The sequence below is a fragment of the Hemiscyllium ocellatum genome, chromosome 7, assembly GCF_020745735.1.
Source record: "Hemiscyllium ocellatum isolate sHemOce1 chromosome 7, sHemOce1.pat.X.cur, whole genome shotgun sequence".
Classification (NCBI taxonomy): domain Eukaryota; kingdom Metazoa; phylum Chordata; class Chondrichthyes; order Orectolobiformes; family Hemiscylliidae; genus Hemiscyllium; species Hemiscyllium ocellatum.
In genome coordinates this window covers 52,178,210-52,196,178 of record NC_083407.1, presented here as the reverse complement: position 1 = coordinate 52,196,178, position 17,969 = coordinate 52,178,210, and the positions used below count along the sequence as shown (strand labels likewise).

General features: G+C 39.3%; 1 protein-coding gene across 3 annotated transcripts in view; it reads right to left on the bottom strand.

Annotated features, from left to right (window-relative positions):
* Positions 1-17,969, bottom strand: part of fap (fibroblast activation protein, alpha) — a 77,302-nt gene that overhangs the window by 52,927 nt on the left and 6,406 nt on the right. For 2 of the 3 annotated variants that reach the window (XM_060827880.1, XM_060827879.1), the window contains exons 4-5: positions 12,094-12,132; positions 2,278-2,370 (exon numbers count right to left, since the gene is read on the bottom strand). In XM_060827880.1, the coding sequence (XP_060683863.1) occupies positions 2,278-2,370; positions 12,094-12,132 (132 nt within the window). The remainder of the gene's footprint in view (positions 1-2,277; positions 2,371-12,093; positions 12,133-17,969) is intronic. The other variant, XM_060827881.1, reaches the window with a different exon arrangement.

Genomic DNA, 17,969 nt, shown 5'->3' with positions numbered 1-17,969 from the left:
ACCTGTCTAATTTAAAAAATAAACACAGTTTGGCAGTTAAGTGTCAGTCATCATTAATTAGCATGTTTTTTTTATTGCGATGCCTCCAGATCCATTGGTTCACTAATCAACAGTGTGCTTTCATGCAGAATGACCATTTATTTTCCCTTTATATTAGTATTTCTTGAGACATGTCCCATTGAGTGCTAGATGAGAAGTCTTCCTCCCTTTTCAGTGATATGCAAACTCTTACTTGTGGCTTTTGTTGTATGATTCTAACCAAAGGTATTTTGATAGAGGATGTGAATTGGATGAGACAGTAGTAGGTGGTGGATCCATATGGGGATGGGAAAGTTGTGGAAGTGGAGTCTTTAATTTGTCCTGTCACAATCTCTCCACTTTCAATCTCTCCTTTCAGATCTCCACCACACCCCCTCCCCTCCCACCACCCACCTTCTCTTTCCTCATCTTGATTGGATTTCAAACCAAGAGCACTACAACAACTGTCTCTATACCTGGGTCAAGTAATTTACAATCCTCCTTGACTCTATTTGCAAACTGTCAAGAAATGTCTCAGAGGCCATCAATTGTGTCGAAGAAAGATTTACTGAAAACAATGCCTCCCATGAAACTTGTGGAGTGACTTTTTGATTAGCCAAGGTTCAGGCACCATTTGATATATGCAACTAAGGCTTTGATGTGGAATTTATTAATTCATGGGCTCAGTCTACTGGTGCAAGTTTCCAATCCAGGAATCTCATCAGAAGTTGTTGTTGTGTGATGTCAGGATAGCGTCCATTGAAGCTTATCCAACATATATTGTGGATGTTGTATGTGCACCATTTTACAGCAGCAATATCAGCTCAGAAGGGGTCAGTGGTTTATTGCGCCAAGGTCTTTTGGCCAATAAATCTGAACTGACCCAAGTGATTGGTTTACACATGCTAGCAAATTCTTTGCTTTATATTGGGTTCATTTATGAAAGATTTTATCTCATAAGGAAATAGGTCCAAATTATTTTGAGTTTGCTCGAATTTGTAGTCAGCTCTTTGCGATTGGTTCAGATCTGTCAAGGCTGAGCAAACTGCTCACTGGGGCATTGTGACTGGGCCAGATACTGACACTTACATAACACACAAACACATACTTTCTGTATCTTCCAAGCACAGACCAGAGATTGAATTGGCACTTTCTGAATCTGTATGACACAGTAGCACACATAGCATAAATGTAAATACAATGCAATCAAGAGGTATGATCAATCTCTTTTATGTCCAGTTATTTATGTAGCTCTTATTGAAAATCTTACAATTAAGGAACCAGCTTTTGGCATGAACCATTCCATTAAAGGTAATCAAGGTTACAGCATTAGAATAGGTTCTGTTCTCAGATCAGTATCGAGAACATGCCATGAGCAGTTGTCTTTAATCAACTCCAAATCATGGAAATTTTATAGCCCAGAAAAGTAACAACCTGACCCAAAATGTGTATACCAACTGAACAATGAGCTACTCAGCCTAATCTCACTTTACTGCATATTTTCCATAGCCCTATGGGTTTCATTGCTTGAGGTGCACACCCGTAAAGCTTTTAAATAATTGAATGTTTCTATCTGCACTATCTTTCAGGTTGTGAGTTTCAAATCCTGACCACATCCTTGGGGAAAACAGGACTTCCTCATCATCCCTTCTAACACTTCAAATCTATTGCTCCATCATTGACCTTGTTACTCAAGCCATGGTCCTCACAATTTTGTACATCTCAATCAAATCATCCTTCAGGCTCATCTATTCCAATGAAAACAATCCCACATTATCCAAACTTTTCCCTCAGCTACATTTTTTTCAGTTCTGACATTTTTCTAAACTTCCACTACATCCTTTTTAGTGCAATTACATCCTCTCTGTGACCAGAATTGCACAAGGTGCTTAAAATGCGACCTAACTAATGGTTCATACAGTCCTAGCATAACCTCTAACTCTTATATTCTGTACCTTGACTAACAAAAGTTTGGGTTCTAAATGCTTTAACCACCTTAACAAACTATCTCGCTACCTTCAGGGATCTATGGACATTCACTCCACTTCCTCTATACGTCTCAGCTCTATGTTTTTTATGCAAGAACAATGTCTATTTTAATTTATTCTTTTTAAACACAATTCAATTTGTATTCATTAAATTTTCTACTTTTTTAAAAATTTTAATGTAGGCTGTCCTTTGAAATCACACAATTTTGGAGACAGTGTAATCATGAAAATATAAGCAATTAAATCATGATTTAATTAACTAAGTAATTACCTGATATCCACTTCAGGCTGTAAGATTTGTAACTATAATCTCCACTTAAGTAGTCCTCTAACTGAAATGTTTGTTGACGATCTTCTTGATTTTCTAATTCAAACATTGGAAAAGAAACAGCGGTTATTTTCAACATCAATCTTATTTGTCAATAAATGTTGGATAAACTGCACAGGAACTATTATATTGCTTAAAGGAGGAATTAATACAAGTGAGAAGTTGCATCATTATCATTAAATAATAGACTATGAAACCTCTCAGTGCAGTGTTCAAGTGTTTCCAAAATGATCACACAAATGGAACAAAGTTTGGACACTAATTCTTATTGAACAAGTAATGCACCTAGTTATGTCAATACGATCCTGTACTGACTCGCTTTCATGGAAAAAAATATAAAAGAATACTTCAGGAAAGTATAGCTAGCATCTCCCTCTGTTTATAAGTGGACATGGGGGAAGAAATCTTGGTTTTCTGCAGAGATGGAAGTGGGATGGAAAAGTTCAAGTATACATATTTCCAACTTGAACTTAGATAAATAGTTGTTCATAGGATGGGATTTCACTAGCTGGGCTAGAATTTGTTGCCCTGCTTCATCACCCTTGAAATGAATGTCTTGTTAATCCATTTCAGGGGTCAGTTAATATTTAACCACTATGCTGTATGTCTGGAGTTACATGTAGGCTAGTAAAGATGGCAGTAAAAAATGAGGTCTGCAGATGCTGGAGATCACAGCTGCAAATGTGTTGCTGGTCAAAGCACAGCAGGTTAGGCAGCATCTCAGGAATAGAGAATTCGACGTTTCGAGCATAAGCCCTGCTTTTCTTAAAGGCCATTAGTTAACCAGATGAGCATTGACAACAAAAAACAGTTGGTTAGCTTTCTTTTAATTTCAGATATTATAATTGAACTCAAATTTCACAATTGACCAGTGTGCATTTTTAACCCAGGTCCCCAGAGCAGCAGCCTAGGCACCTAGTCGAGTGAAATTACCACTACGCTACTGTGTCCCTGTGGTCACAGGAAAATGAGTTATAGTTATTTTCAGTGTGCTGTATACTGCACTCATTATTCTTCACTTGCAGTGAAGCTCTGTTATTTTGGTAATTCTCTATGTTTGGTACTGCAATCCAACATCAATTTACATTTATGTACCACTTTGAATGAAGTAAAATGTCCCAACAGTGTTGACAAACAAAATTTGACACTGTCCCAAACAAGGACATTTTTGGCAAGACGACTAAAGGCTGGTAAGAGAGGTAGCTTCCACAAAACAACTTGAAGGAGAAAAGTGAGGCAGAAATGTGAAGAGGCTTAGAAAGGAAATTCCAGAATTTAGGGCCTAGAGCTGATAGCACAATGGCTAATATTGTCCCATTACAGATCAGCAATGTGCATAAGGCTGAAACTGGACAAGTGCAGAGCTCCTAGAGGATTGAAAGGTTTGTGGGAATTATTGAGATGGGGAGAGACATGACACTGGAAGAATTTGAACATGTGAAAATAGCAAAATCTCAGCACTGTTGGAACCAAGTTCAATGAGCACAAGGGTAAGGATTGAATGGTGTGGCTATAAATCAAAGATCCAGCTGTTTGTTCTGTCATAAGTTTGAAGTTCAACGTAGCGCTACTACTTTTGCATGATGATGCCAGGCAAACTCCTTAAATATTTTGACAGCCCTTCCAAAGTGTTGTGCATATCAACTAGGAGGGTGTGGAGTTTCAAGAAATAGAACATAGAACATAGCAGCACAGTACAGACCCTTTGGCTCTCGATGTTGCACTGACCTGTGAACCAACCTGAAGCCAATCTAACCCAACCTAACCTAGGATTTCCAGGGCCAAAAGCTTCATCGTTGTTAAGGGTTACAACGAAAATGCTAGACAACAGCACATAAATTGACTCTTTCAGGCTGAAAGTTTAAACCTGCTGGTGCTTGAGCCGACTCTAGGTAAAAAGCAAAGTGATGGATGGGAAAAAAATTCACAAATTTCCATCAGTTCCTCCAAAAAAGTCATTTGCATTGCAAATAATGATCAGTTAGTGCTAAAAATCCTCGAGAAAATCAAAATGAAAATAGAAAAGCATGACGGGGAGGCTGAAAAGATTATCTAATGAACTACAACCACTGAGATATGAGTGATCTGCCTTGTGAATGGACGTGACCCCCATCTCCAAGGCTTCGAACAGGATAAGTGGATTGGGAATGTGGAAGAGATTCCACATTCTAACTTTTTGAAAGACTTCAGGGCCCAGACAGTTCTTCCCTTCACTCCTGTCAGCCCATGAAAACCATATTACACAGGACAAGCATATTCATAAATTGTGTAAACAAAGAATGTTAAGTGCGTGGTCTGAGCTTGAAATTTCACAGATATTTTTAAGGAGTCATAAATGCAGTAAGATGTTGATCAACCTCTTTGTAAAGCTGTTGATCATGAGGTCACTTGTTCCATTTGAACAGCCCAGCTTGTAAAAAATGCCACAGAGTAGGAAAGCAGAAGATCCTGTGATACTTTGAAAAAATAACTAGACTTTGGCCAATTACTGTATTATAGGCAGGGGATAAATTTTATGGGCCCTTATCAGGCCAAAGTTTGCAATAATTAAAAAAAATCAGAAGTTTAAAATCCTGCAGTGTCCTTAGGTAACCCACAAAGGAAATCATGCTTGTCACTCAGATGGTCAGAGTATACAAGACAATTCAGTCTGTCTTGTCCATTCTAGTCAACAAAAATCAAAACTGCACTGATCCATTTCCCCAGCTATTGGTCCATAAACCTGGAGGCTATGGAAATGCAGTAAATATCAAGTTCTGCTTAAATGTTGCAAGAGTTTCTGCCTCATCCCCACATTCAGGCAGTGAGTTCCACACTCCCATCATCCTCTGCATTAAAAATTCTTTCAATCCTTCTTTTAGCCTTCTAACTCTTACATTAAATCTGTGCGCCCCCCCGCCCCCAATTGTTGACCCTTTTTACTCATAAAAAACAGCCTTCCTATCTATGCTTCTCATAACCTTATTCACCATTAGCAGATCCTCTCTAAACTTTTGCTACACCAAGGAAAACAGCACAACCTAATCAACCTTCTCTCATCGCTCAGAACCTCCAACCCAAACAGAATCCTGGTAAATCCCCTTCCGTACCTTTTCTAGCGCAATATCATCCTTCCTATAATGTAGTTACCAGAACTGTATGCAGTCGTCCAGTTGTAGCCTAACCAACCAGCATTCTATACAGTTCAATCATAGCCTCCTGTTCTTGTATTCTGTGCTTCAGCTAATAATGGCAAATATCTAACATTTCTTCTTAACCACCTTATCTACTGTTCCCCTGCTATCTGTTCCCCAGCAGACATTGGATTCAGTAGGCCTAATAAATGCGAACTGGACAGATTTCCTATTATGTTGTACATGCTTTATCGGTGGAGGAGAGCAAAGATAGATTACATCTACACTGATTGAGATTTTGTTTGTTAGGTCAAAAGGATATTATCTTTCAACAAACTGCATTGCTGAGCTCCTCAGCCCCCAGAGTTGTGGGTGCCATGAACTAATTTGAAAACAGCTTCAAACATTTAAATTGAGGGACCAAATGATCCACTTCTACTTCAAATTCACACATTCTATTCAGTTCCAGGGATGGAGTAATCTCTAAAAGTTACAAATTTCTATGGAGTAGGGAAAACTTCAATAAATTGACTTACACTATTTAGAAGAACTATTGTGATATAAAATGAGACAATGTTCTGCATAGCTCCTCTTTGTTTTGAAGATTGCAAAAGAGATTGTTGCTTGACCTAACTCTGGAGGACTATTAATTCTATTTATTGATGTCTATTCTATACTAATTATACGAAGCAGAGACCTAAGCATTCTGCATAATTGTTCTGTTGCTAAATATGGAATTTAAATTTTAATTGCCTTTATCTTCACTGCTGCTCTGGAGGTATCAATATTGATAATGAATGTAAATAGGCATGTGAGCAATATGACACTGATTTATAAGATTCATCCAACAAGACAATATAGGATTGTAACTAAATTAATAGATTGATGAATTGTGAAATGATGCCTTTTGGTAACAATGATGTGGAGGTGCCAGTGTCAGACTGGGGTGGATAAAGTTAAAAAATCACACAACACCAGGTTATAGTCCAACAGGTGTATTTGGAGTACACGCTTTTGGACCTATCTGATAAAGGAGCAGCACTCTGAAAGCTTGTACTTCCAAATAAACCTGTTGAACCATAACCTGGTATTGTGTGATTTTTAACTTCTGGAAACAAGATTGAGAAAATGCAATTTAAGCTTTATGGCTCATCTTTAAGGGTCGGAGGAATAGAGAAATCTGAGATTTGTGTACAGAATTTTTGAAGGTGTTGGACAAATTGGCAAGGCTGTTATAAATCAAAACGGAACCTTGACTTTATAATAGGGTATTATATTGATGCACATAGAATACAAAAACCACAAAGTTCAGATATCTTCTTGTAAATCACTGAGAAGGCTTCAGATATTGTAGTTCAGATACAATACTAATTCTTGGAACCAAACTTTAATAAAGATGTCAAAATCTTCAAGACATTGCAGAGAAGGTTTACCACAGCTTACTCACAGAAATCAGTGACTTTAGTTACATGGAGAAAGTAAAGAAGCTGGCGTTGTTCACCATAGTAGAGAAGGGAAAGTAGAAGGTCTTTGGCTGTAGACTTTTTCCTACAGGCTAATTTCCATTTCAGCACATGTACAAGAACCACAAAAGGTACTGCATTTGTTGATTTTTCAACCTTTAAGTCCAGGAGTGAATAGTTTTGTAATTGATCTAATACTGCGTGTTCATTCTAAACGCCAAAGAAAACCAACTTTAACAAGATGGCCAGTGGCCAACTTTAACATACAAAGAAGCATTTTACTATTCCATCAGAAATCAAACCCTGACCACATAGTGAGGTTACCTCCTGGGGGGGATTGTCAGGGGTCAGGGGTCAGAGGCAGGGGGCTGGGAAGACAACCCACTCAATCCCAGTAATTTTTCCCAGCAAGCTTCCTGTACAGTACTGGGTCTTTGACACTTAAGGTTTTCTTCTGTTTTTTGCTGAATGCAGATAGACTCCATGCTGCTTCAGCAGTGGTCACTGTTCCTCGTATCATTGCTGGAGGTCGTTCTGAATTGCTGGCAACTCTCTGGGGCAGGCTGCTCTTTTGCCTGCCAGTAACCAATTAGAGTCATAGAGATGTACAGCATGGAAACAAACCCTTCGGTCCAACCCGTCCATGCCGACCAGATATCCCAACCCAATCTAGTCCCACCTGCCAGCACCTGGCCCATATCGCTCCAAACCTTTCCTATTCATTTATCCCTCCAAATGCCTCTTAAATGTTGCAATTGTACCAGCCTCCACCACTTCCTTTGGCAGCTCATTCCATACATGTACCACCATCTGCATGAAAAAGCTGTCCCTTTGGTTCCTTTTACATCTTTCCCCTCTCACCCCAAACCTGTACCTTCTAGTTCTGGACTCCCACCCCAGGGAGTTTATCTGTTTATCCTATCCATGCTCTTCATGATTTTATGAACTTCTAAGGTCACCTCTCAGTCTCTGCGCTCCAGGGAAATCCACCCCAGCCTATTCAGCCTTTCCCTGCAGTTCAAATCCTCCAACTCTGGCAACATCCTTGTAAATCTTTTCTGAACCTTTTCACATTTCGCAGCATCCTTCTGATAGGAAGGAGACCAGAATTGCACGCAATATTCCAAAAGTGGCCTAACCAATGTCCTGTACAGCTGCAACATGACCTCCCAACTCCTGTATTCAATGCTCTAACCAATAAAGGAAAGCATACCAAATGCCTTCTTCACTATCCTATCTACCTGCGACTCTATTTTCAAGGAACTATGAACCTGAACTCTTTGTTCAGCAACACTGTCTGGGACCTCACCATTAAGTGCATAAGTCCTGCTCTGATTTGCTTTTCCAAAATGCAGCACCTCACATTTATCTAAATTAAACTCCATCTGTCACTCCTCAGTCCATTTGCCCATCTGATCAACATCCTGTTGTAATCTCTAGTAACCTTCTTCGCTGTCCACTACATCTCCAATTTTGGTGCCAACAGAAAACTTTCTAACTATACCTTCAATGTTCACATTCAAATCATTTATATAAATGATGAAAAGCAGGGGACCCAGCATCGATCCCTGTGGTACACCACTGGTCACAGGACTCCAGTCTGAAAAACAACCCTCCACCACCTCTCTCTATCTTCTACCTTCAAGCCAATTCTGTATCCAAGTGGCTAGTTCTCCCTGTACTCCATGAGAACTAAACTTGTTAACCAGTCTCCCATGGGATGTCAAATCGAACACCTTCTAACACCTGCTAAGGAAGTGGTCTATAGTCAGGTCTGCTTTACAGCTGCATTTTCTTTAAGGTCTATCCTTTTTTTAAGTGATTCATCTGGTTTGCTGAGTGTTGTAAATATGCATAGCTCACTGTAATTTTCATGTGGAAGCCAAGATTAATTCTAACAATAAATCCAAGGCAAATAGCATTCTCACCCAATATTCACAAATGTGCAATTACCAAAACTGGCCTCCAGAGAGGAATGTATGAACAGGAATAGTCTTTCATCATTCAAGCCTATTCTACCATTCAAATGTGATCATGCCTAACTGCAACCTAAATCCACACACCAGTTTTTGTCGAATCCCTTAATACCATTGGTTTACAATCTTAGACTTAAAATGAAAAATTGATTCAGCATTGATTTTATTCATGAAAGAGAAGTTCCAAACCACTATTACTATTTCTGAAAACATTTCTAAATTTAGTCCATGAAGGCCTGATAATTTTTAATGCTATGTCTCCTAATCCTAGACTCCACAAGTAGCAATAGTTTCCTTCCATCCAGCTTATCACTTCTACTTAATAACTTGGAAACTTAATCTCATAATCATCAACATCCTTGAAAAAAATCATTCTTGCAATGATCACATTTTATATGTTCATAGGGTTACACCACACAAAATAAAAGGTAAACACCAACTCTGGGGTAGAATTGCTTTCATACATTGATTCGTTTTTGCTTTATCTGTTCTGACAGCTTCTTGATGCATGAACACTTATTCAAGATGTTGGTACATATAGATGACTCAATACTGTGTCAGTACTGTGTCAGTACCAGAACAGACACATAGCATACAAAGTAGGAACTGACAGCAACAGACCTGTATAGTGATGCCTTAAAGCAAAAGTCACATTTCCTGCAAGGAACTTTACAGCTTAATTTCATAATTCACCATAGCTTTAGCACAAAATAACTTGTGACTAGAAAAAATCTTTGCTATCTGTTTCTCAAAAACATTTATCATCTATGTGGAATGACCTATCATTCTTAGAAATATTACACAATCATACAAAATGATTATCACAGTTCGCCGAGCTGGAAGTTTTTGTTGCAGACGTTTCGTCCCCTGGTTAGGTGACATCATCGGTACTTTGGAGCCTCCTGCGAAGCGCTTCTTTGATGTTTCTTCTGATATTTATAGTGGTCTGTCCTTGCCGCTTCCGGGTATCAGTTTCAGCTGTCCGCTGTAGTGATTGGTATATTGGGTCCAGGTCGATGTGTTTGTTGATGGAGTTTGTGGATGAATGCCATGCCTCTAGGAATTCCCTGGCTGTTCTCTGTCTGGCTTGCCCTATGATAGTAGTGTTTGCCCAGTCGAATTCATGTTGCTTGTTGTCTGCGTGTGTGGCTACTAGGGATAGCTGGTCGTGTCGTTTCGTGGCTAGTTGATGTTCATGTATGCGGATTGTTAGCTGTCGACTGGGAAAACACTACTATCATAGGGCAAGCCAGACAGAGAACAGCCAGGGAATTCCTAGAGGCATGGCATTCATCCACAAACTCCAGCAACAAACACATCGACCTGGACCCAATATACCAACCACTACAGCGGACAGCTGAAACTGACACCCGGAAGCGGCAAGGACAGACCACTATAAATACCGGAAGAAACATCAAAGAAGCGCTTCACAGGAGGCTCCAGAGCACTGATGATGTCGCCTAGCCAGGGGACGAAACATTTGCAACAAAAACTTCCAGCTCGGCGAACAGAACCACAACAACGAGCACCCGAGCTACAAATCCTCGCACAAACCTTGATGATTATCACAGTTAACAGTGCCAAATAAAGAGGTATATTTTTGACTTCACCTTCTGGAAGCATAGTTTAAGATGAAAAGATGCATACCCATAAGTTTTAGTTGATTAAAAATCAGGATTATTATATAATGATGTGCTATCAATTCTGCCAGATCAGGGCCCAGACAGTGGAGTTAAAATACATCTATCAAGTTTTGCAATTAGTTTTTTTTCCTCAATGCCATCAATGCAAAAGGTTTTTAAATATAGAAAAATAAAAAACATTGGTTGCATGACACCAGATTCAGTTCCACAATTCCATCAATCATAGAACAGAAGGAGAAGGTAAGACGTGTGTCAGGGGAATTAATCCCTTAGAGTGTTAAACAAAATTATGAGTGTTCATTGCACAGGTTTGGAAAAGGTAAATGGCGCATTCAGGGTTCAATACTACAAAAGGAAGCACTTCTGTATCTGGAACTAAAATGCTTTGTAACGTGTAGGGAAACGTACACTACACTTCATACGGTCACATTTGCAAATGTTATGCATGAAATTCTGCAAGTGTGACTTTATAGACTCAATTAAATTATTCTGTTCAAATCACCAGGCCAATTCACTCCAAAATATGCAGGTATGAAACAGCTAATTACAATCCATGATGGGTAAGAAAAGTGATGAATCCAACCACAACAGCAACAAGTCCAAACAGTAAAATTCCTTATTTACTTTCCATAAACAAAACTGCCAGAAACCAAATCAGACACATCATGCAGATACAGTCTTGCCATTTGTCCCAGCCTTAGTTATTCCCCCAACAAGGCTTTTATATGCAGACACAATAAATTCATAAAGAAATACCCAAATATAAAACAAAACTCACCATATTTCATAAATTGATTCAGTTATTGGCCTATTTTTCTAAGTTTGTTTATTTTGTATCAGTGTTATCATGGGGTGTCTCATATGGATGTTCTATTTCATCTGAAAGCTGCGTCTCAATTGCCAGTTTTAGGAATTGTGCCTAGACATTTACTGCAGAGTATCTGAGAAAACATCAAAACCTTACTCCAGCTCCTTGACTACTCATGCACATGGCTACAAAACATCTAATAGCACTACAGTGCAGATATTATATTCAAATTGGGACATTTTTATGCTTTTGCAGTCACGCATCATCATTTCATAGAAATAAAGGACAGCAGTGGACCACGTATTTCCTCAATTCTTTTGTCCTTCTCAGTTAGATCATAGCTGGTTGGTACACCAACTGAATGTAACTGCCATTGCTCCATTTTTCTCATACCTTTAACAAGAAAATTTTGGAAACTTCAACTGCTCCAGAATGCACAGTCTTTCAAGGAAGAACTTATTTCTTTTGTCTTTTGTGTGTAATGCATATTCCTAAATTGCCAGCTCTAATATTAAGCTTCAGATCATTTTTTGAATGAAGTTGTATCAATGACCCAACTGAATATGGGCTACAATGAATAAACTAAAAGCATCTACTCATGCCATTGAACTGTATTACTGCTTTGCTGTTGATTCACTGGACTACCAGCTCTACACTTTCATTTAGACTCAATGACCGTGTATTCTGTTTTTGTACACAATAATGACCATAACTTGTAAGGAAAAATTACAAATGAACTTGACTTCTTGAACTTACGGGAAACCATGTATTTGTCCAAGTGTATCCATTTAGGTTCTGAAAGAAAAGGAAAAAGTCCCATAGAGTTAATAGTATGAATACATCTATTTATGTATAACTTGAGGTGTGAAAAATGTTCTTCCAGAGCCCAAAAGGATTGTTAAGACAGATGGCTTAATTGGATGAAATTTTAGGAGTTTAGTACTTGACTTGGGGAAAATGTGGAGGGGGAGCTAAAAGTTAGCAAATTAGAATTTTTAATTGTGTGAAGGCCACAAAATCTCCTCCACCATTCCCTAATGTTATAGATAATACATGCAAGCCAATTACTTGTCATAGAAAGATCCAAGTATTAATCCACAATCTGCTAAATTAATATGTCTCATCAGGAAGTATTTTGGCTATTATAATTGTCTGTGGTATCCCCAGGTAAGGAAGAGGAAAAGCTGATCAGATCTCTTGTTCCTGATCATGATTAAGTGACCTCCTTATATGCATGCAAATTTTGGGAGATGACAGAATTAAGCTCAGGGACTGGTAGACACAATAAATAATTAGCCTCCCATCATTCGCTACTGGAACAAAAATTAAAGACTGGCTGCATGCCAAGGTACGAAATCACATTTCACCTACGTGGTGCTGTTTTCAGGAGACCTGGAGGAATAACATCATTTGAGACAGAAAATCAAAGAAATCAGAAAGGAAGATCAGGCGCAGCAGTCTTCCAAATAATAGGAACCACACTGCAGTGATTTTCTGTACCATGTCAATGGGCATCTAAGAGTCCACCATCCTGTTGTGTGACTGAAGTTACATATGCCAGAAAAGCTCAGAATTGGTTTCCTTTCCTGCAGATCATTAGTCAGTCAGTCAATGTGGGCTATTACAGCAAAACAACAGCTTTATGACCAATGATGTGAGCTTTTCAGTTGTAAGATTTGATAACTTGAAGACCAATTCTCAAATTGTCAGGATCTGAACTCTTCTTCTCTGAATTATAATTCAGGCCTCTGTTTATCAAGTCATTGGGCATGATATTACCCTTCCTGGAGGTAACCTATCCCTGTTTTGCCACCTCTATCATCAAGTTTCAGGTGAAAAGGACCTGGTGAACTTTTGACTTGCCTGCAATTAAAGTCCTTTAAGTGGCTAAGTTTGGCCACTTGAAGGCCTGAACTCACTACCATCCTGATCGCCTGCCACTGAGGCAGGCAAGAAGTATAGCTAACTTCCTGAAAAGGAAACCATGTAACCTGCTTGAAGTTTGGGAGGATCTTGAACTCCCCCCTCTAGGGGAATTAGAGCTTTGGATGGGGAATAGGTGGGAGTTTTCTGAAATCCATCCTCTTCCCTTTCCTCCATACCCCATCAGACCTCTCTCTCCACCATCACCCTGCAAAGAAAAGCAATTCTTACCTCAACTCCAATTGGTCGACAATTTCTAGTAATTCATGTTGTCTGTGATAGGGAAAGAAATTCACCCTCGCTCACCTCTCAGCTCTTAATGAGCTGCTTGGCAGGCAATCTGGTGAATACATTCACAAGGAGGAGTAGGGTTTACTTTGTCATCATAAAAAGCTCACCTCAAGGCTGAAAAAAAATTGCACCCATGAAGTTATTACAGCAAGAAACTATACCATTCACCCAAGATATCCATGCCAGCTTACTACAAGCAATCCAATTGCCCCAGTTTACCTCCATTGCCCTGCTCATCTTTAATCCTCACCAGCAGGCCATAATTTCTCAACTTCCTCAAGTCTGCCCTTCCTCTTAAAATCAGTGCACCCCAAACTTCGCATGACATTTCAAGGCTCGAAAACTGTCATGACCACTGCAAGAACTGTCAGAGCAAAGGAGAAGGGAGACGATCTAAAGAGCAGGAGACGTGGGTGGGTCAGGAGGTTGGATTTGGGAACAGCCCGAGGATCCTGACCCTCACTTTGGGAAGCCTTGCCTTAACCCTTTTTAAAAATAAGGCTGAATTGCCCCCTTCCAGATTCAACTGGTCATCTTTCCATTTCAATCTTGCATGTTCCTTGTTTTAGTGTTCCTGGACTTTAATCTGGGCTGTCAATTGTTAGGCTATGTAACAACATTGTATTTCATTTACAGAGGAATGTATCACATTGTATAACACCCACACAGCTGGTCGTGCAGTAGTGTAGCAAGATAAATACTAAAGGTTAGCTCTTTTAATAGTGCTAATCAGCTAATTAAAACAAAGAAAACACTTAACCCTTTACAATAGTACAAGAAAGAGCAGGATAGCTTTAAATGGTGCCATACTATTGCATTCTTTAACTGTTAGATAAAGAAAATTCAGGTTTATTGATTGGACGTAGCTTGTTTAAAAAATATCAGACTATTTAACTTCTGAATGTGTGATTGAAAAAAATGCAATATCTAGCAAGTTCTTGCGGTATCGCATAGTATTTTATTACTTAATCTATAAATCAGATGTAGCACATTTTATTTAGAGGTACAGAGAAGTATAGGAATTGCTAAGTGAGAAACTAACAAACTCCATTTAGTTCACTTTTTATGATCCCAATAGTTGACTGATGTAATAGCAAGAAATTAAATGACCAATCACAGCAATCTCTATGAAAGCATCGACAGCAGATGCAAAACATGACACTAGAAAACCCCAGAATGGAGAGTTTTAGGAGCCATAAAACAAGAGACAGATCCCATATTTACATGTCTCAAATTAACCACACATTATGAGGATGCTTGGGAGATTTTAGCTTTGATGGATTGTGGATATTCCTACTGGAGTGGTTTCTTTAAAAGAGGTCACTGAAGGTTCACAGTGGACATCAAAGATTTTTTTTAAAAGGCTGGCTAGAAATCTCATACAATAGATAACTGCTGTAGATTTTATTGGGGAGAGGGTGCTTGTGGTGCAGTGGTACAGTCCCTTCCTGAGCCAAGAGGCTCACCTACTTTAGAGGTTTAATCTCCAAAGATCTCTGATTAAAATATCTAGACATTGCTGGAGCAGTTTTGAACAGCAAAGTCATGGAGAGCTGCTTGTTTTATCTGTTTCAGATGGATGGAAACTTGCTTTGAACAAACTGAGTTGGAGGAAAACTTGCCAAGAACAATCTGCTCAGTCAGTCTCTCTCACTTCTTAGTTCAGAACTTGTTTGTTCTTTTGAAAGAATGATTGAAGAATCATCTTAAGGTGTGACTGCAGAGACCACCATAGTGACTTCATCACCACTGCCAGAACATCACAGCAACAGAATCCAGATTACTTTACTTTATCCTTTAGCCAATGGGTTCTTCTTTGTTTGCAGGAGGCCAAGCTCTGCATAACTTTTATTTTATTCTCTGAAGAGAAAGATCTTGTGCATGTGACAAAGGGGTGGGGAGAAGGGGCGGGAGAAATATGGGGACATTCACAGGGTTAAGCTTTTATACTTGTAAGACACAAACAATATTGAGTTCCACAAATTTGGAGTACAACTACTTAATCTAATTTTGTTACATTCCCCACTCTCTCCTAGCCATCTCTTTTTGCCTTTTCTTTCAGCAGAGCGGACCCATTTTCTCCTTTCTGAACTTTTACTTACACTCTTTTTATATCTCTATCCCTCCTTTGCCACCATTATCAGAAAAATACATTAGTTGATCTAACCACAATATTTGTTTGCAATTCTTCTATCTTTATTGTTGAAAGGCATGATCTAAATGCATACTCTTTACTGTGATGAAGTTTTCAGGTAAGAAATTCCAAAATTATTAACCAAAGGCAATGAAAAAAAAAGTCATACAGACATGTGTTGAGGATTTGCTTCTTTGACGGCACTTGGAAATAATGGTGTCTCACAACATTGTCCTTCATCAAGGTAGAAATTATAGAAGAGGTGGTATCCGAATATGATGTAGTTCTCCTTTTAAAAATGTATAGTGAAGCATTTGATCCTAGTTTCATTATGTAATAATTATGGAGTTTTTTTGCAATACATTAGGATCACTACTCTTTTTCTTAAAATAGTAATCACACGGACTTTAGTGTACAGGGAGTAATTTTGAAGATGATACTAAACTCCGTTTGGGAGAAGATTTGTAGCTCGGGTGCTCATTGTTGTGGTTCTGTTCGCCGAGCTGGGAATTTGTGTTGCAGATGTTTCGTCCCCTGTCTACGATTTTTTGAATATAAACTCACATATATTAAATAATGATGATAGCAATACACGTCAGAAATATAGTTCTGTCTTTCGATCTGGGTACCATTGTAATATGTTCCACTTTCCTCTTCCCTCCTCTTTTCTCCCACCACCATTTCTGTCTGTCAACAGGATAAAAATCACCATTTCCTTCCCCTTTCAGTTCTGAAGAAGTCATCCTGGACTCGAAATATTAATTCTCTGTTCCTCTCTCCACAGATGTTTACAGATCTGACGAGTTTTTCTAGCACATTCTACCTCTGCTTCAGATTTCCACAACAGCAGAATTTTTTTTATTATGTTCTGTTGTTTTTATCTCTCCCTTTAATGACTTTGCAGATATCTTGCTTTATCTTATCTCCACTATTATAATGCAGTCAAACTTTATTTTCTTATCTCTCAACTAAATCTATATGCAATCCAACTTTAATCACCATACAGAGTACACTTTATGCTGTGATAAACTTCTTAGTCACACTAAACTCTTACCTATCACTGCTAGCAATGTTAGATTGAAGAACATAAACTTCCTAGCCCTATCACAATGAAGTCATTGTTTCAGGTAGTCTTCAGCCAACCGAATGTGAACAGGTCTGGGAGCCAGTGTATAAATTCTATCCATAACTTGACAATTCACGTTCAGATTAATTCCCTGTTGACATTAAATAAAATATACAACCCTCATTTATCTACAGTCCATGTAAAGATACATTTTAACTTTCACAAAGTTCATTATTATTTACTAACAAATTTGCAAACTGCTATTAAAATATATAGTGATGAATGGTTTGTCCGCATTCATTAATTTATCACAATCTATTACTCAAACTTGTTATCAGCTGAATTATTTGGTTACATCTGAAATTTTATTTTGTCGATGTGTATTCGAGAATTTGGCAATTAAAACTTTGCATAAACCCAACCTCCACCCCCGGCACCTTCCCCTGCAACCGCAGGAAATGTAAAACTTGCGCCCACACCTCCACACTCACTTCCCTCCAAGGCCCCAAGGGATCCTTCCATATCCGCCACAAGTTCACCTGTACCTCCACACACATCATCTATTGCATCCACTGCACCCGATGTGGCCTCCTCTATATTGGGGAGACAGGCCGCTTACTTGCGGAACGCTTCAGAGAACACCTCTGGACCGCCCGGACCAACCAACCCAACCACCCCGTGGCTCAACACTTTAACTCTCCCTCCCACTCCACCGAGGACATGCAGGTCCTTGGACTCCTCCACCGGCAGAACATAACAACACGACGGCTGGAGGAGGAGCGCCTCATCTTCCGCCTGGGAACCCTCCAACCACAAGGTATGAATTCAGATTTCTCCAGTTTCCTCATTTCCCCTCCCCCCACCTTGTCTCAGTCGGTTCCCTCAACTCAGCACCGCCCTCCTAACCTGCAATCTCCTTACTGACCTCTCCGCCCCCACCCCACTCCGGCCTATCACCCTCACCTTGACCTCCTTCCACCAATCCCACCTCCATCGCCCCTCCCCCTAGTCCCTCCTCCCTACCTTTTATCTTAGCCTGCTTGGCTACTCTCTCTCATTCCTGATGAAGGGCTTATGCTCGAAACGTCGAATTCCCTATTCCTGAGATGCTGCCTGGCCTGCTGTGCTTTAACCAGCAACACATTTTCAGCAATTAAAACTTTGCAGCCTTGCTTACTTTTACTTCTAGTGCTCCCATTTTTGAAAACTCTAATGTTG